A 20,775-nucleotide genomic window follows, 5' to 3' on the forward strand; every position below is an offset into this window, starting at 1 on the left:
TGGTGGGCAGGGTGCAGACAGTACCCAAGGAGGCAAGTGGGGCCAGGGTGGTGGGGGGCCTGGGCTGGGAGTTAGGGGAGCTCAGGGTGGAAGCTGAGCCCAACCTACTGCAGCAACAACCCTCCTCCAACTGGGCACAGAAGAGCCACCTGCCCCCACGACTCCCTCTCTCAGGCCCTTCAAGACCAACTCCCTGATTTTAAGAAGTACATCATGGGAAGAAAAGCCTGGGGAATGTTGTAAATTTTTTCAGTCACTGGAGAGGCAGAAAAGATGACAGAAGGAATAAACAGCATTCTCCAGATTCCTAACTGGACAACGAATATTGATCTTTCAGCAAATGCATCCTGGGCCACTCTCTGCCTCGTGCTGTATGTTACCTTAGGTAAGACACCTTAAATGGGCTCCACCGAGCTGCGGTTACCAGCTCTCCCCCCTGTCGGTGTCAGGTTTAGCATGAGGACGGCTTCATCATCTCACAGGGTCTAAAATCACACATGGCCGGAGTCAGGGGAACAGACATGGGAAGTATATTCCAGGGTTGAGTAGATTAACAAGGAAGTAAGTGAGGACAAACATCTCTCGTTGGTCTGTTTGCAGCTTCTGAAACCTCGCAGCTCTGCTGCACGTCGTGCAAACTCAGCTTCTTTGCTCTGGCGATAACCCAAGAGTCTGAAACCCTTGTACAGAAATGTTCTTGCCTCGAGATTCCATCAAACTAAAAATTGCTGCAGCCAGCAGTGAGTCAGGATTTCCTTCCCTTCATTAAGGCTCCGCACAGGGTTATTCACTATTCATCAAGGTCCCTCCTCAGCATCTTAGCTGCCTATGTTTTCGATCAACTCTCAGATATCCGTGCTCCAGATTTCCTGGGACGTGCTTTCCCAGAGACCGGCTATATCAACGCCTGTGCACACGGCCTCTCTGCCTCTTCCTTCTGCTCACATAATGACATTTAGAAAAACACAGAGGAAGATATAAATGCTACCTACCACTATCCTCCCCAAATTGGCAAAACGCCCTTTAAAGTGAAATGACTTTGAGGTTGTCTGCTATTTGGGATGATAAGCTAAGATAGATTAGGAATTCTTGCTACCACACCCAGTTTTCAGATGAAGAAACTGAGGCCCAGATAGGTGCATCTGACTTCACTGACCTGGGCTAGCGGCTGGTGAACCCAGCCTGCCTGATCCCCCGAGCATCTGTGCTTGCTTTCAACCACGTGTGCTCAGCCATCAGCTCATCATGGCAAGGCTGGTCCTCGCCTGTTAGAGATGATTGGGCATCCCAGAACTGCAAAGGCGAGATCATGCGACAAGAAGGTGGCCAGGGGCAGGCAGTTTTCACTCCCATGGCTCCCACACCATCCAAGGCTCCTACCCCTGATCTCATTACCGCTGACCAAAAATTGGGTCCAGAAGGTTGTCTGGCTCGAGGGAATTATTCTTGTGGGAATCCTCATCCCTTAACCAGTACCTCTGAGCTCCTTGAGGACACGGGGACCTGGAGCAGCTTCCTGCCTGACCAGCATCGCCCTAAAGGCTGCTTCGTACTGAATTTGGTAACGTTCAACATAGAAGACAGTGGGGTTCCATTCAGCTCTTTTACCATGAGTCAAAAAGTCTTGCCACTTTATACCCAATAAAATAGGGTGGAGCCTCTATGTTTTCACTTGTAATGTCTTATTCTGTCCAGGCCATGTGTTCTGCAGGCTTCCCACGGCAACCTGCACTCTGCCAGGCCATGGAGGCCCCGCCATCTTCCCAGCCACAGATTTGGGGGAAGAGAAGAACCAGGCTGAGAGCAGCTGCTTCAGCCCTGCCTGCCCTCTGCTGTGGCCTATCAGAAGCCCCCAAGGCCTCTGAGTATAAAAATCCTCACTCTGCAAGGAAGCAAAAATGAAAGTCAACTGGAACAACAGTGAGAGCTCCAGCAAAGTCCCATCTTGTCCTTCACATCATTTTGACCATTACAACAGTCTTGGTCAATTCCACTCCTTGGATCTAACATCCAGATCCTCCCTGTACCTGGGGCAGCCCTCTCGTTGTTCAGCCCATTTTGATTTTCTGATCCACACACCCAGGTGGTGACTGCCCCCTTGGTGTTGATTTGCTTCCTTTCTCAGATGCCTCCTAACACCCTTGATCACCACCAATTTTCTGGCTTCCTGGGCTTTAGGGTCCTTGTCCCCACCCACCATCCCCATCACAGTCATACAAGGCTCAGCAAATTCACCTGCCTGGTCCCATGCAGATCACCTCCCTCCAATTCAAAAAGCTCAAATCAGTATCATAGCTTGGCGATGGGAATCTCTTAGACCCACATCCAACCCCCAACCTCAAGAATATCAACATTATTTTCTTTCCATTCCTTCAGTGTTCAACAAACATGTATCAAGCCCTTGCTAGGCAGTGCCAAGGCAAAGATGAGACGATGTGATGCCTCTCTGAACCACAGCAAGGAAGTCAGTGAAATGCCAGGTTCATGACTGATGTGGCCAGTCCTGCAGCTTACGGTCCAGCAGGGAAGACCCCTTATGGAATCACTTGGGTCTGTCTCTAATTCATGCATTTAGTCTCCCAGTGAATATGATTTTTTTTTAAAGTAAAAAAGAAAAGTGTGCCTATCAGGTGGGTGGAAGTGAGGTTAAGAGAACACAGAGAGAAATCTGACAGCAGAATGTGGGCCCCTCTCTTGGGCAACTGGGAATCGAGGCTTTGGATAAATAGCCCTCTGCTTCCTAAAGATACCTTCCATCTTGGATTAACAGGCCTTCCAGGGTCTCCAGGCACAACACCCCTTCCCAGAAAGGCCAGGGAAGCTACCAACTTCCAAAAGACGTGTGCCAGGACCAGAGGGTACTGTAGAGTAGAAACCCTGTGTCAGACAACACACCTGGGTTCCGGGGACAACAGCAGCCTTTCTAAACTTTTCCTCAATACTCTGCAGGCTGCCCTTCTCATGAGCTAGGTTCTTTGTCACAGGATCCACCAGTAATTCATTCATCGATAGCGCTCTTCACTTGCCACTATGAGACACACGATTTAAAGTCTGCCCAGGCTCGTCTTGGACTCCAGGGCTCACCCTCAGTGGGCTCTCTCCAGTCAATCTTCCTGATCCACCCATGGTTACAAAGCCCAGTCCTGGAGGAGGCCAGTGGCCTCTGGGCATCCTCCTTCACGGGAACCAAGCATATTAGTCAGCCCTGCCTCTTCACGCAGAACTGGTACCAAAACCCAACTTCTGTGTTAATCTTTGGACACAAGACAATAAATACCCACTTTCCTGGTTCCTCTCAGGACTCACTCACGGACGGAGATGTGAACTCACAGCAGGTTAAGGTGAGTGAAAAAAGCCTGGGACTTTAGATTTACTGTTCAAAACGTTTCTGAAGCCTTAAATCTTTTCTTTTCATGGCAAACTGCAACTACATGGATCAACTCACTGGGGTGGACGGACATAAGGGCCACAGAGCAGGGGAGCAGGCCTTTATGGGAACCCGCCTCCCTCCCCAGCCCACACAAACACGTGCTTTTTTTTTTACTCCATAAAACACAGAGCCTGGCATTTTTATGTATAAGGCAGGAGCATTTACTACAGTTTCCCTTGAGACCACACCCAGGTACAAGCTCTAGGCGGAGAACACAGTGGTCTGAATACGCTTCCCATTTTTCATACCCCAGTCTCTCCTCAAGAGTTTGCAAGTGGCATTTGAGGATTGGTGCCTGTAAGCTTCTTTTTCCGCTCCTTTCTCTTCTGTACGACTTCCCGGGAACTCACTAAAGGGTTACGTATTTCCTGGGCAAGGGGTAAACCCCAGAGAAAGAGGCACCAACCAGAGGGAAGTAAAATAGAAAATCAGGGTCACCAGGAAATCTTGCAGTCAGATCAGGTAGGCAGGGTCAGCTCTGACCAGGGTAGCCAGGTAAACAGCCAAAGGAGGAGAACACCCTGTGCCTGCATGCGCGCGCGCACACACACACACACACGCATGCACACAAACATGCACGCATCCAAGAACCTGTGAACTATTCCATCTCTTGAATACTTATTATGGTGTCCAGACATTTGAAATTTTACAGATGTGAAAACCAACTTGAAAGGCCAAAGAACAGAGTAGCTTGTATTTTGTTCTTCTTTAATGGGAAACATTTGTTCCTTTGGCTTTGGGAAGATAAACAGTATGTTTCCAATGCCAAACCATCACCCTCAATATCAATAAACACAGTGTGCTGACCACTGGGGGCTATCCTTTCAAGGTGCCAATACATGGCCTCTTTGCACAAGAAAGGACTTCTCTTTTTTTTAATTGAAGTATAGTTGATTTACAATGTTGTGTTAGTTTCTGATGTACAACATAGTGATTCGGTTACACATATATTCTTTTTCATTATAGGTTATTACAAACTATTGAATATAGTTCCCGGTCCTGTAGGGTATGACCTTGTTTAAGTAAGGACTTCTTAATACAGCAGAATAAAGCTTGAAATCTACAGAATCCCCAGGCTTCCAGAGGGCAGAGTCTCATTCTGGTTGGTCCAGCTCAGCCATCACCAAAGCTGCTCTACTGATCCCATATGGGGCCTGTCCTCTCTTTCTCAATTGGTTCTAGACTCAGAGGTGAACAGGATTAAGATGCCTGGGGCTCGTCAAGGCCAATGATCTGGTCTCTGCGGGATGCCACTGGGAAGGGACGAGCTCAGCTGAAAGGTGGTAGGACACTGAGTGTGCAGGAATAAGTGGGGAGCCACCTTGGTGACCTGGGACCCGGCACGGACACACACTTACGCTTTCGTCTTTCCCAGCCTCGAGCAAAGCGTCCAGGTGGCTAGTCTGGCTCACGGCCAGAGCAAAAGGCAGCTTCTCAATCCAGCTGATGGCAGCGGCTAGGGATTGTTCCGTCACAGGAACAGCATTTTCCTGCCATTTCACAGGCTCTTGAGAAACCCTGAAAGAACCACAGCTGTCAGCCCCCCAGTCTCACAGGATGAGCCCCAAGACACCCGACGTCACCATAGCAGAGAGGAAGGAAAGGCAGACCCTGTCCCTCTGAAAGTCACTGAGAAGGTGGGTGAGCTGTTTAAGGCAGGTTTCCAAAGCACCTGTGACCTTCCATAAGCTGTCCTGACTGGGAAAAAGCAACGTTTACAGGAGAATTTTAAAATCTCAAACATTCGAGCATTAACAAGTACGTTCAAATTACTGAGGAAAGTTATTTCCGTAAGCAGGTAGGTTTAGATGCAACTCTTTTCTATGAACAGTGAGTTTCTAAGGATTCAAGATTTGCAAATCAGCAGCAATTTTATTACTCCAAAATTTTATTTCTAATTCTTTTATTGCCTTGTTTTCATGGTTCTGAAAGATTCCCATCAGTTACCTTTTTTTGGATTAAAAACAGTATTGTTTTGAGTTCAGCAGAGCCTAAGTTTCTAAATCCTGGGAAATTCTGGTGAAATCATCTAGTTTGGGCTTGGAAATGTGATGGACCACTCCCCAAAACAACAGCCACTTGAATTTATCTCCGTGTTTATAATTGAATGAATTATTAGAATTTGTAATTATAAGAATTCTGTGAATCATGGTTATAAAATTCTGGTTTTTGAAGTGAAAAAAAAAAGTGAATGAAGGGCTGCAAATGGCAAATGATCCTCCTTTCTTATGGGTGAGCTGTGTCCCACTGCATGTGTGCGCTGCATCTTCTTTGTCCATCTTCTGCTGATGTGCACTTGGGATGCTTCCATGTCTTGGCGATTGTAAATAGCGTTGCTGTTAATAGCGGGGTGTATGTATCTTTTTGAACTAATTCTTATTTTGTGGTTGGCTTTATTCCTTTGATAACTATGTAAGTTTAAAGAGCTAAAGCTCTAAGCGTTCTTAGAAACAGTCAACAGTACATATATGTGTATTTTTTAAAATACATGCAGTATATTGTGTATATGTATTTACATGTAATATATTATATGTGTGCAGTCAAATTGTAACAATTCTACCTAATAAAACTGAAAATGAAAAAAATTAAAATAAATAAATAAATAAAATAAAAAGAATTCTGTGAATCATGGACTGAGTGTATCAGCTTGATTTGTCCCTCACAGCCCACCTCCAGAGGCAGAGGCTGTCACCTCTGTGTCACCTCCGTATGGCCCTCTGGGTAGAGAGTCTGGCTGAGCAGCTATATGCTATTGCACACATTTCCAAGAAAACTAAAGGAATGCAGATGTAATCACTTAATTCCTCCAACAATATGTCTGTGACAGGAATAGGAACCTGGGAGAGGACACAATTAGGCCACATCCTTACAGCATCCTCAACAATGTCATCTATTTAGCTGAAAGTATTTTACTTAAAAAAGAAAAACTCAATTAGGCAGATGCCCCTCTCATCCAGATGTTTTCCGTCAGGGAGGTGTGGCCACTCTTCAGCATGAGAAGTTGGCGCTGAAGTCCAAGTTCTCTTGAATCCAAGAATCTGTAAATAATCAATTGTGGAAACTCCAAAATAGGGGAAATTCTATAAAGCCAGCCACCTGTTGTTCTGATTAAAGGGGGTCAACTTACAGGGGAAATCAACTTGAGCTGCAAAATCAGCCTGAAAAACAGTGAAACTTGTGACACTGGGGTTCATTATCCAACCTAAAGTCTAAAATATGTGAAGGAATTTTATGCCCTTAAATATACAGTCAATATAATCCATATTTTTATATTTTGACCTTGCCATATACTTGAAGAAAAGAACAGTCTTAAAATCTCTGTTAATTTGAAAACTAAGGTGCCACATGGAAAACAGATAAAAGTTTTTAAGGTTTACTTATTGTGGGTTTTCTGCTGGAATGATATATTCTAGGAAATTACAAAGTAATAGCTCCTCCCTCCCTGCAGAGCTAACCGTGTTAGTTATGCTACTTAACTCCAGATACATGAATACTTATGAAGTTTCAGAGGAGCACTCCTTTCCTATGGGAACTCACCATATGATATTGAACTTGGCTATGTGAGCCACCTGCTCCTGGAGGACCATGATTAGAGCATCTCGGCACAGATTAAGTTCCTCCTCCAGCATGTTGCCAAAATCCAGCACTATGGCGATGCACTGTTCCAAGATGACACCAAAAATCTGCCGGCTTTCGCTGGTGAGCCAGTCCATCCGCTGCTTGTACCTCTCCACAGCTTGTGTTAAATGTTCCACAAACTGATGGAGTAGTTCTGATTTGGCTGTCAACTTAATGAAAATGAAAGTAACAAAATAAAATAAAATAAATAAAAGCACACCAAAATAAGTCACCTGAACCACAGTGCAGCCAGGAATAATAGGGCCCACTGAGTCATGGCCTTTGCCATCAGGAACTGTGCATTAATAATAATTTTCTAGATGACCCTCCAAACCCCACATAATCCAGGAATAAGTGTTCCAATCTTTTAACTGAAAAACCCTTGGATAATTCCCCAAATAAGAAAAGACAATGATGTGACCTAGTCAAAGTATAGCCCTCTTTAAAAAAAAATGTGTTTCCAGATTGTGTTCAATCTTTATAGTTACAGAATTATTTTATCCAAAAGTGCTCAGGGGTACTTTAAAGAAATTAGGTAGAAGAAAAGAGACATCAGCAAAGGCAGAAGAAAAAAAAAGTCTCATGAAAACATCTGCCTGCATACAACATGCTGAAAGTATTTCTGAAAATGCTTCTAAAAATGTCAGCACATCTGCCTGCCTTCCTCTAAGGGATGCCACCCTAGTGACTCATTCTCCTGCCATGGCCTTTGTCCTGTGTCCTCTTGTGTCTTAGGCCCAGCTCCTCTGGACTTGGATCACTTGATCACCCACAGCTGCCACCAAAACTCTAGGGGCTGCCCCTGAAAGGTGACAGAGTCCTGCAAATTCCCACACACACAACTAAAATATTGTTCACACAGATCGTGCACCATCACCCAGGGCCTTTCAGAGCAGAGGGAGGTAGGAGACACACAAAAGAAGTAAGAAAAACTTGTGCCCTATTCTGTGAAGAATCAAATTTTAGAAGATCTGGTCCTGAAAACAAATTAACAACCCTCACAACACCCCCAAACACCTAATTGTTAAGAAAAATGTGTTTTCTGAACACATCATGTAACTGTTTTCATGCCTTGACTGGTGCTGGCCCCTCTGCCTTCAACTCCTCTCATTCTCATCCCCAAGTGTCTCTTAAGCTTATTCCTTAAGCTCAGGCATCACTTCTTGCTGCTTTCCATGGCTCCTTAAGGCAGAATTCCTAACTCCCTCAGCGGAGTTCACAGCACTTCCTGCAAGTCTCCAGGACAACATGGAAACCAGGGCCAGACTGTGTCACAGGGGCTGTGGGGGTGGGATTAGATGGCAAAGGCAGGCATTTTCGGTATTTCTGCATTGATCTTAATGTGGTTCAGATAAAAGATACATTTAGTGCACCAAAAGTAAGATTCCATGGATATTATCGCTTAGGACCAGGCTAAGTATAAAAGGAATGTAAATTTTTAAAATAGCAACAAATAACAGTGCAGGTGGTACACGGATGTACGGTGACGTGAACAAGTGTCCGTAAAGCAAAGTGATTTTACGTGCGTCTCTGGGAGCTCCCTGTGGTGGCCAGGTGGCACAGGGCCTGACATGTGAATCATGTGTTGAGTTGCTGGGAAGGAAGGACCCCGGTAAAGGGCACAGCTTGCTCTCTGCCCACTACTAGATCTGCCCGCAGCCCTCTCCTCCTAGGGCATCTGTCAGGTAATAGAAGCTTGCTTTTGCCCTTCAGCAAATCTTTGTCATACTGCTTTTTTTTAATTTTCCAGACAAAGTGTTGATATGCAAAGGTTTTTAGCTCTAGTCAAGAGCTTCCTGCACTCATCTCTAATGGGTCAAGTGCTTCCCTCCCCAGATCCTTGGCCATGACTTTCCTCACTATCCACGCTGTCAGAAAAAATCCTCCAGCCCTGATAGGACCATGACCCAGCTCCTCCAACCTGAAGCAGAGGGAACCTCCCCAGGTAGACCCAGCAGCTTATCCCGGGACCTCGTCACCGAGGGGATTCCGACTTACATTATATACCCTTCCATCTTCTGTTCTGCAGGTCCGAGGAAACAAGCCATCGGCGTACCGGGAAGCCACAGGTCTCCCCAGAGAAGTCACATATTCTGCATGTTTTTAAAGAAAAACAGTCAAAAAGTTGCATTATCAGTGCTTCCTATTTCTATTTCAAAATGCTTTTCTCTGACATCATTCAAATTATATTCCTAGGGACACCAACAATCTGTGATGCTTAGTATGCTGTTCCAAATAATGAAGTATTTCTAGGTGCTAAGATAAATGCGACTCTTTGTGACATGTGTAATCCTTTAATGCATGAATGAATGGGGAGGAAGAACAGGGTTAGTTTCTTGGTTTCCTGGTTCTTTTGTCCAGGATGATTAAGGCAGAGGTCAAAAAGATGACATAGAAGTTGTGTGTAATTCCGGAAGTCTGTTATTCAGGACTGGGACTTAGTTCTCAGAGTTTTAAAAATTAAACTTAGATATTATCTATTGTTTTCTCAAGTGGGGATTCGTGAATAAATGAGTGAGATGAAGCCAGCAGGTAATAGAGTCAGAACACTCAAACACAACATCAAACCCACCTTCTCCTCAGAGCATGTGCTCAGCTGTTCAGCACCTATTCCACAAACCCTAATCAAGCAACCCCTCTGTGCTGGCACAGTGCTCACAGGATAGGGGTACAATGCTTCCGGACACATAAGTCTACTCCTCCACTGAACTAACAGAAGGTTTCAAGGACTAATTATGACTTGGCAGGACAGAGATGAGGTAAGGCATTACAGAGATGTTTTCATTGCGAGGATTATTTTACTGTTGTTGTTTTTATTATTATTAAGTGCCATAGGTGGTAGAGAGAGGGATGGTACCCTTGGATGCAGTGCCTTCCTTCCTCTGCCTCTCTCAGGAGGCAGGGTAACAGCCTGCTGTGGAAAGGCAGAAAGGACAAGGCTGAATTTTATACGTCGGTCTCAGTCCCAAATCACCAGGAAGAATCAAATTTACACGTCTTGAAGTTCAATGTTCATTACAGTAAAGAGCAAAGAATGGTTACTTGAATTCCATCAGCAATAACCTCACTCAGTAAACCTCTCAAACTTTAAAATCGTCATTTCCAAGATCTCAACATCGTGACTGACATTTATAGAGTAACTTCAGAGCACCAGCTGCATTCTTTCTTCACCTAAGATGTTTATCTGGAGTCAGGGGAGACTTGTCTTTTGAGAACGGAAGGAGGTGAATTTGTGTGAGGCTCTATGAGCTGCATTGCCAGGTAAAAGCAAGGCAGTGGGAATTCTGCATCCAGCGATGGTGAAGTAGATTTTATGGGTCAACTCTCACACTGAAAAAATTATAAACTCTGCACAAAATATAAAAATAGCTGCTTGAAGGCACGAGAGAACAGGCAGAAACTGGAGTGGCATTAATCCTTGAAAGAAGGAAATTGGTGAGATTTGCATTTATCTAACAGAGGAGACAGTCTGGCGTTTGAGTCCAGCCAAGTTAACTGCTTGTTTGAATAAGCACCAGCTCGCCACGCATCATCTGATTAAATGGATGAACTGTGGAATATCCATACAATTCATCTCCTGATATCATTTAGCCATAAAATCAAAAGTTTTGGTACATGCTGCAACAGGGATGAATCTTAGAAACATCATGTTAAGTGAAAGATGCCAGTCACAAAACACCACATATTATATGATTCCATTTATATGAAATGTCCAGAACGAGCAAATCTTTAGAGACACAGAGTAGACTGCTTCAGGCTGAGGGCCGATGGGCAGGGTGTATAGCAAAGAAATACAGGGTGTCCTTCAGAGGTGATGACAATATTCTCAAGTTGACTGCGGTGATGGTTACACAAATCTGTGACTATACTAAAATAAAAGTACTGAAGACAGTAACATTTTAAATAAAAGGTCCTGGAGAAATTGGATATCCATAGTCCAAAAAAATGAATCTTACACAGAAACCAACATAAATTGATCACAGGCTAAATGTAAGATGTAAAATCATAAAACTTTCAGGAAAAAAAATACAAGAAAAACTCTGAGACCTTACAAGAACCAAACAAGAAAAAATAAGTAAGTAAATTGGACCTCATCATTTGTGCTCTGAGAAACTAAATTAAAAGGATGGAAAAACAAGCTACAGACTAGGAGAACATATCTGCGAACCATGCACGTGACAAAGGACTCATATCTAGAATATGTAATGAACTCTCAAACCTCAACATTTAAAACACCAGTCTAACTAGAAAATAATCGAAAGACATGAAGAAACATTTATTTTGCCAAAGATGATACACAGCAAATAAGCACATGAAAAGATGTTCAATGACACCAGACATTAGGGAAATACAGACTGAAACCACAATGAAATATCACTACATAACTGTTAGAATAGCTCAAATTTTTAAATGATGACAAGACCAAATGCTGGTATGATGTGGGAAAACTGTATCCCCCATGTATGACTGATGTGACTAGTCCAACCAACCACACTGGAAAACAGTACGGCAGTTTCTTAATGAAACAAAATAAAAAGCAACACATACACTTAACATACCACCTGGTAATTGCATTCCTGGACATTTATCCTAAAGAAATGAAAATTTACGTTCACATAAAAACCTGTAAACAATTGTTCATTGCAGCTTTATTTGTAATATCCCCAAACTGGAAATAACCCAGATGTCTTTTAGTGGGTAAACAGCTGTACATCCATAGCATGGAATTCTACTCTGTAATAAAAAGAAACGAACCACTGACACATGTAACAACTTGGCTGAACCTCAAAGAAATGATACCAAGGGGAAAAAATGCCAATCTCAAAAGGTCACATGCTATATGATTCCATATATATAAACATTCTCTAAATGAGAAGATTACAGAGATGGAAAACAGACGAGTGGTTGCCAGGAGTTAAGGATGCTAGGAGATAGGGTGTTTGTGTGACTATAAAGGGATATCTCAAGGAAGATCTTTGTGGTGATAAATAGTTCTGTGTCTTAATTGTGGTGGTGGTTACACAAATCTACATAAGAAACAAAATTACACAGAATCAGTCACACACACACACATACACTATTTCGATTTGATATTATACTATGATTTTATAAGATGTAACCACTGGGGGAAATTAGGTGAAGGGTACCTGAGATCTGTCTATACTATCTTGGCAGCTTCCTGTGAATATATCACTTCAGAATAAAAAATATAAGTCAATCAATCAATCATCCAACAGAAGAGAAAATGAAATAAAGACAATATCAGATAAACAAAAACTGAGAAAAATCTGTCAGCAGCAGACCCGCATGACAAGAAATGCTTAAAAGAAATTCTTTAGGAAAAACACCAGATGGAACTTCAAATCTTACAGGAAGAAAGAATATTATAAATAGTAAATATGTGGATTTTAAAATGCTACTTTTCCTACTCAATTTCTTTAAAAGAAAATGACTTTTTAAAGCAATAATTATAACGCCGGATTATGAAATTTGTGACATATGTAAAAATAAAATATGTTAAAACAATAACACCCAGGACAGGAGCAGGGGATAAGTAGCACTACACTGCTGTAAGATTCCTGCATTTTACAGGACGTAGTACAAAGGTCACTTTGATAGAATCACTAGAGCAACCACTGAAAATATAATGCAAAAAGGTATACCTAAAAATCCTATTGAAATTTAAATGGAAAATAAAAATGGAATTAAATGATATACAAAAATATTCAATCTACCCAAATGGGGAGCAGGAAAGGAGAAACAGAGAGGAAGGGAAATGATGGGATAAATGGAGAAAAAAGAGTAAAATGGTACACCTAAAACTAACTATGTCAATCAGTACATTAAATGCAGAGAACCAGGCTACAATTAAAAGGCAGACACTGTGAGACTGGGTTCAAGGGGCACTTTTTAAAGACAGAGAGTACAGACAGTTTGAAAGTGAAAGAGTGTAAACATACATGCCACATAAAAATGAAGCATAAGGAAGCTGTAGCGGTTATATAGATATTAGATAAAGTCAATGACAAAACAAGGACTACTATCTGAGATAAGGATGGACATTTCAGAATTATTAAAAATTTCTTGTAATTGCCCGTAATGAAAAAGAATATGAAAAAGAACATATATATACACATATAACTGAATCACAATGCTCTACACTAGAATTAACACAACATTGTAAACCAACTATAGTTCAATTTTTTTTTTAATTATTAAATTTGCCAGTGCATCAGAAAGATATGACAATCTTAAACGTGTATGCATTTAGAGCTTCAAACTCAAAGAACAAAACTGACAGAACTAAAGGGAAAAATGGACAAATCCACTAGAAAAAAAAAGCCACTAAAGACATAGAACATCTCTACAACACTATCAAGCATCTTGACCGAATTAACATTTATAAATGTCACCTAATAACTGTAGAATACACATTCTTTTCAAGCATGTATGAAATGTACACCAAGATACGCGTTAGGCCATAAGACAAATCTCAATTTCAAAATACTAAAATCTTACAGGCAATAATCTCTGACCTCAATAGATTAAGTAGAAATCCAACAAAAACAAGGTATCTTTAAAAGTCCTAAAATACCTGAAAACCAAACAATACATTTCTTTAAAAACATGAATCAAATAAAAAAGTTACAAGAGAAAAAAATATTCTGAGCTCAATGAAAATATTAACTATCAAGATGTATGCAATTCAGTCTAAGCAATGTTTGGAGGAATACTTATAATTTTAAATGGCTATATGAGAAGAGAAAAAAGACTTAAAATCAATTATCTAAGTTTCCACTTTAAAAGCTAGAAAAAGAAATACAAGTTAAACTCAAAATAAGGAGAAGGAAATAAATAATAAAGATCAAAGCAGATATCAACAAAATAGAAAACAAAGAATATGAAAAAATCAACAAACCCTAAATTAGATGCTTTGAAAAGAGGTATGATATACCCCTAATAAGACTTACCAAAAAAAGTGAGAGAAAACATAAATCATCAATATTAGGAATGAAAGAAGGAACATCACTACAGACTCTACAGGCATGAAAAAAACATGTTAAGGGAATGTTACGAACAATGTTTTCCCAATATATTAGAAAACACTCATGAAATGGATAAATTCCTTGAAAAACACAACTTTCCAAAACTGGCTTGATGAAACAGAAAATCTGAATAGTTCTATGTCCATTACAGAAGTTGAACTTCTTAGCAAACTTTTCCTACAAACTCCAGGCTCAGATAAGTTTCGCTGGTGGGTTCTATCAAACATCTAAAGATGAAATGGCACCAAACATATACAATCACCACCAGAACACAGAGGAGAAGGGAGTCCTAAATCATTTTATGAGGCCAGCATAATCCTGATGCCAAAACCTAACAAGGACATTAAAAGAAAAGAAAATTACAGAGTCAAATCCTTCATGATCTTAAGTGGAAAAGTCCTTGACAAAGTATAAAGAACTGGGTTTTGTTTTTTTTTCTTTGAGTGGGGAGGTAATTGGGTTTATTTATTTATTTAAATGGAGGTACTGGAGATTGAACCCAGGACCTCGTGCATGCTAGGCATGCATTCTACCACTGAGCTATACCCTCCCCGAAGAATTGCTATTTTTGCTAACAGTAATGACTGAAGTATGATCACTTGAAATATAAGATAGAAGTGCTTTCAGTTTGTTTCTTTGTGTAGGAATCCCATACACCCTGGATCTGACAGACCCCGTTCAAAAGGTCTTTCGATGATACAGGGCCGGCTGTTCCAGCCCTTGTGGAAGGATAAATAAGAAAGCAAAACCTAAGACCTGAAGAGCAAAGCCTTGCCATTGGGGTGGGCCTCCAGATGAGTCTGTAACACCCACATCCCCCAGACCTTCCTTACTAACAGTATAGAACAAAGCTGCCAAGGGAAATGCCGAAAAACTTGAAAAACACAGTATTAATGGCTGCTCAACAAATGTTTAATTGATGGACAAATTCAGAATTACCTGAGTAAAATCCCAGTAATGAAAATTGCCCTGATTGAAGGAGTGCTCCTAGGGTAGGGTATTACTGAAATGTGGGACAGGACAGCCTCGCTGGGCGGGCAATGGCACACTGTATCGCTGGTCCCCATGCCCTATATTTGGGTAGCAACCCAAGACAACGTGTAATTGAAAAAAAGAAAAGAAAACAAAAACCCATACCCTCACACATTTCCATACTCCCTGTTGGAGGGCAAGCTACTGGGAGTTGAAAACCAATATTGTAACCAAGGCACTTAGAAACACTGTACCATTAACATAGGCAGGCCACAAAAGAAAAACATTATCTTCTCCCTGAATCTACACACAGCTATTGTCCTAATCAACAGCCGCCAAAAGGGGTTTGCACATCTCAGGGGGTGAGCAAGAATCTGCGAGTATAACTTCTATGTAATTTTAATTTCATCCTTAAAAGAAAAAAGTATGAAATTACTAACATTTAATATGCGAGTGGATGACTGTACATCTGTATAACATACATATATTAGGGGTCCATGCGCAAATCTTTTTTACTGCTAAGGATGTGAGATCAAAACAAATTCAGAGGCTTGTGCTTCTGAGGGGTCTTCAGAACTGAAAAGCTAAAGGGCAACCTGCTGGTTGGGTTTTCCAGCCAGCATCCCTCTGTGAGTTTTATACCTTCACAATGTGGGAATCCAATCTGCGACAAAACCTGTTTCAAGGTCAATTTGTTGCTCTTAAGCCCGTGCAGTTGAAGCCATTCCTCGGATGAGATGAGACTCTGCTTGGCCAGGTCTTTTCTGGTGTCGCTCAGACCCTCTCGCCTCTCCCGCTGCTGCTGCTCAGAGATGGTAGAAGATGAACCTGGTATCTCCATCTCTGAATGAGGATCCAAGTCACAGGGACCTCCTGTAAGGTCAATTGTCAAAATCAGACTTTCTGAGAACTTGGAATTTAAAGAACTTGTCCAGGAACCACAGCCAGTAAAGCAGAAGCAGAAGTCAAAGCCATTTCTTAACCACTCTGCTATCATAGTGAGTGACCTCCAGCCTGTGGTCCTACGGTCCTGCTTTTCTGTAGGGCTCCTGGGCCCTCGCCAAAGACAGAGCACTAACTTTCATTCTCAGAGCTCAGGCTCAAGAAGCTTCCTGGCTTATTTTTATGTTTTCAAAGATAATGATTTCCATTTTTCAAGGTTTACGTGAATTTGTATTCTCCATATATGTTGAAATCCAAAGGTACACAAACTCATTGGTGAAGATCTTCTTTCTACAAGGACTCAGTTTGATAAGAAAGTTACAACAGTATTTGGAGAGCACTGTGTAGGAGTGGAAAATTTAGAATGAAATTCTAAATGACATCCTAAATTTTAGGCAAATGACTCCTCCTCTGTACCCTGTAACACATCTGCACACCCTAACTCCTGCGGCTACTGCAAAGAATAAATGTGGCAACACATGAGTTAGGGTGTGGATGCGCGATTGATGCACTGGAAAGAACTGTGTACACATAAATTCCTTAAAAGTCAGTATCCTTTAGTAACTATGCTTTGTTTCATATACCTATTTTTCTCCAACCATCTTTTGACAACCTCCCCCAAGTCCCCAGAGCTATGAAGTTTGGACTCCTCCTCCTCCTACTTTGGAATCACAGAACATGAAAACAAGGAGACTAACATGCTTCTACTTTCTTTTTGAGATCTGTCCAACAGAGACTGCCAGCTGAAGGATTTTTAAATTTGGCCAATGGTTCTCATAGAAACAAACAAACAAAAAAGGAAGCTCAGAACAGGATTCTTTACTACTTCATCATTTCCAGTTAATCTTTCTCTTTCCTGAAAACACCCAGCCACCTGCTGTAGGCTTCTTACTAGAATGCCCTAGGTTAAAAAGGGAGCAAAGCTACCTAAACTGTCCTCCTAAGACTACTAAACTGGATTTTGGAAACTTAAAAGAAAAATTCAGAAGAGTCATAGGCTTTGTTTTCAAGCCAAAGGGACGTTTCTCAATTCCAGACAAAAGGCAACTGAATCCTTCAGCTCAGGTGTATGCCCCAGTCTCTTTTACATTCAAATGACTCTTTAAAAAAAATTTTTTTTAAGAAGTTTGGTTGGCTCCACCAGATCGGAGAACCTGTGAGTCATTCTGATTTGGATCTTGACCTTTCAGCTTTACAGCCTGAGAACAGTCATATTGCTGGAAATGAAAGCAACCGGAAAGTTGAACTTATCCAAAGAAAACAAGGAAGGAAGGAGAGAAAGGGCATCTCCAACAGAAAAGATCATTCTACTCCAGTGGGATAAGAGCTACTCTTGTTGGAGCAAGGAAACCTTCCAGAGCAACACTGCCAAGTGAACTGAGAAAGCAACCCTTCCACACAGCCCACCTGCTTTCCCACCTCTAAGCTGGTCTCAGGTCATTCTCCTGCAGGGAATCTTAGCCGTGAGGGCCCATTTCATACCCCCCTCCTCCATTAAGTCTCTCCAGATCCCTTCACCAACCTTTTGCAGCCCCTACCCTGGGGTACGCCCCAGTTTTTGCTTTGATACATCACCCATAGGGCCTTGGCCACTTCAGGTTTGTTCTTAGACTTAAAGAAGATTCAGTAACTACAGGGACAAACTACATGAATGTCCTCAGCACAGTGCCTTATATGCAGCAGGGACTTTGTACAGGTGTTGAGCTGAATTAAATTGATTATGCACAATTACTGAGAATCCTGACTTTTTCAAACAAGGCAAAGATTCAGGAAACAGTTGTCTCTTTAAAGAGACTTTATTGCCCAGATATTACGATGTGATTATTATGACTATTATAACTGAGAGTCTCTTCGTCTGAGGTTAGTACAATTTAGAGGAACCCAGAAGTCAGAAACAACAAATCCCAGTTGAGTACTGCCCTAAGTTTTAAAAGCTACCCCAAGAGCCAAAGTTTGGAGAAACAGAAAGGGGTTTCCTAAATAGAAAGAGGATGTATAAATGGAAAAAGGGTGCGGGGTTGGGGGGTGGTGAATGCCTAAGCTGAAGGCAGAGGCGGGCAGGCAGAATTCTGGGGGGAAAGAGAAAGATGATTAAGCTGGCACAATCCAAAGGCCCCAACCAAGGTAACTAGGGGCTCCATGTACAGCCAGCCTGGGGCTGCTAGGGTCTGCCCACACTAGCAGCCAAGAGATGCCCCAGGGCTGTCCTGTGGTGAGCCCCTGTGGAAGTCCTCATGCCTTAAGAGAGCAGGTTCTATATGGTCAGAGGCTGGAAGACAGTGCGTGACTTAAAGGCCATTAATTCACTTTAAATATCTGGTAAACCTCTACCTGCTTCACCTTCTTACTACTGTTGGCCTATAGTATAGACAAAAAACTTTTCTAAGCTGGTTCTCAGCAGAGCGGAGAGCGAGGTGTGGTGCACAGAGCTCCGAAGTAGGAGGGGCCGGTACCTTGTTTCTGGCCTGACCCTAGTGCCAATTAATTAAGTGAGTCAGGGCAAGTCGCCGAGCGTTTCTGGGCCTATTTCCACATCTGTAAGCGGCGCCGGGGAGGGGAGGGGGTTTGTGGGTTGTCTAGCTCGGGAATTATATAATTCCAAGGTTTCCCTGCGCAGCTTGGTGGAACCTCGGTACCTCAGAGGTTCTGACGCGGAGAGGGTGGCGTCCCACCCTTACTAGGCTACCTGTCAGATGAAAGGCAAGGCGGTTCCTGTTCAGCGGCCACCGTCCCATCCTCTAGGGGCCGTGGGGCCCGAGAGGACGGGCGAGGTACGCATCCTGTTGGTTGCTAAAGCAGCGAAGCGATTCCCGCGGGCGAAGGGTCACGTTTGGCGCGAAAAGATTCCAGCGATTCGATATCTCTGTGACCCGAGCGCGACCTGTTGACCATGGCGTCGTCGCAGGTTGCTCGGAGGCCGCCAATCACGGCGCGGCTCCCCGAGCAGGCCCCGCCCACGAAGGCGAGCAACCACGAGGGGCGGGGTAATTGGCGGGGGCGGGGCTAGGGGCGGGGCTCCGAGGCGGCTCCCGGGCGCCGCACGGAACTGGGTGCCTACTATCCCAGAGAGACCGACGACAGGAGGACTGGGCGGATGGCTGTCCCCTGCGCAGCTGTCACCGGGAAGATTAAGAACGATGGCGAATATTGATTAATTTAATTAACAAATAAATACACAGGCGAGCCCTGGTAAGGGCGAGAGCACGAGCGGTTGGTGAAGGCGAGGAGGGGGAGGCCCGCACACTGTGGGAAACGTTACAGTTGACTCAGATACAGAGCACTTACCCCTGAGGAATTTTGCTTAATTTCCACCTCAACTCTGTGAAGAGACATCGTCTTAATTTTACAGTTGAGGGAAGGAAGCTTCAAGAGGTGGGGCAGTTGGTGGTAAATCGGTTGGCAGTGAAATGAGGTTGGAGCCAAAACACACAAGAGGAACAGTGGGCTGCACTTTTGTAAATTTGCAATTTTGGAGGCAGGGCCGCAGTTACCAAGATTCCTGCTATCTATTAGATACGAGTATTCTTATAAGCATTGTTTTCTCGATTCGGCCTTTTAAAAAAACTTTTATTTTATGTGTACCTTAACAAGTAAGCAAGGAGCTCAAAATGTATGCCTGTGATTTTTCAGTTACTCGGAAATAAAATTGTGCTTATGAAAAGTGTCTTTAAATCCTTAATAGAAGATCCCACAGGCAAGTACTGTTTTACTATATTGGGATATTAAACTATGTTTTAGATTTTAAAACTCAAGAAGTGACCAGATTATTGGTAGGTTTTTGAGTCAAAGATCTAATTAAAACATAGTTAATATTAAAATAGAATAATTCTGCCCCCAACAGAAAAATCCTGTTTCATCTACAGCTTACTTTTCCTACATTCTTTTGATGCCTTTATAACTTTAAAAATACTGAAGAGTTTGATCTCAGGGCATAAATCATTCTGTAAAGTCATTAGGTTGTATACCCTTGGCCCTGCAAATGACACCTGCCAACTGCACCCTCAAAAAACAAAAACTCAACAGTACAGAAGATTCTGTTCAGAAAGCCAGTAGTACGGCAGCCACACCCACGTTTGCCAAAGCCACATTCATCCCCGCTGTCCACACCCTGCCAGACATGTATTCCCGGGTCACGTGTATGAGACAGAGCACACAGCATCATCCACACAGCCAAGCCCACCGCCTCATGCTGCCACACCAGGCACTCCTGTCCCCTCCTTCACTCCCAGCATTCTCCCTTCCCTGGGACACTTGTCACTTATATGCAAGTCACTGCAGATGACTCTGTGCTTCCATCAATTATGTTTATGGGCCAATAAGCATAAATTCTTAGGAAAATGTTAAATCCTAATTATTTAAATTGTAGGCAGATAAGTGAGCAATTGTTTGGGCCATTTTGAAGTACTGCGTAGCTGATATGGACTTCAGTCCAGCTAGCCACAGGAGGGCTCATTTCATTTTTGTTTGCTAAGTGATCTGGAATAAGAACACCTTAACGCAATTGCGATATGCCATTGTACTGAACTTTCACACATCTGTTTCAAATTTACATTTTACAGATATTTTGTATCAACCTCAGTAATTAACATTTAATATTATCACTCCCATCCTTTAAGTAATATCTAACCCGAGTTTATCATTCAGGGCCTATATTATACTTTCAGCCTCATTGCCCACAAGTCAAACCCTCCAGCGGAAAGACTAACCTGGACCCTGCCTCTGACCACACATGCCTTTACTCCAACACCCCCCTTTGCCTGAATTTCC

At 42.7% G+C, this 20,775-nt stretch overlaps 1 protein-coding gene across 1 annotated transcript in view; it reads right to left on the reverse strand.

Annotated features, from left to right (window-relative positions):
* The window catches only part of VWA3B (von Willebrand factor A domain containing 3B), a 122,905-nt gene extending 103,958 nt beyond the window's left edge, over positions 1 to 18,947 (reverse strand). Inside the window, 5 exon segments of the mRNA XM_032469556.1 lie at positions 4,789 to 4,948; positions 6,968 to 7,218; positions 9,047 to 9,141; positions 15,709 to 15,939; positions 18,695 to 18,947. Of these exon segments, the coding sequence (XP_032325447.1) occupies positions 4,789 to 4,948; positions 6,968 to 7,218; positions 9,047 to 9,141; positions 15,709 to 15,939; positions 18,695 to 18,743 (786 nt within the window). The 5' untranslated portion in view covers positions 18,744 to 18,947.
* Positions 18,948 to 20,775: the final 1,828 nt, after the last annotated feature.

The sequence above is a fragment of the Camelus ferus genome, chromosome 28, assembly GCF_009834535.1.
Source record: "Camelus ferus isolate YT-003-E chromosome 28, BCGSAC_Cfer_1.0, whole genome shotgun sequence".
Taxonomy (NCBI): domain Eukaryota; kingdom Metazoa; phylum Chordata; class Mammalia; order Artiodactyla; family Camelidae; genus Camelus; species Camelus ferus.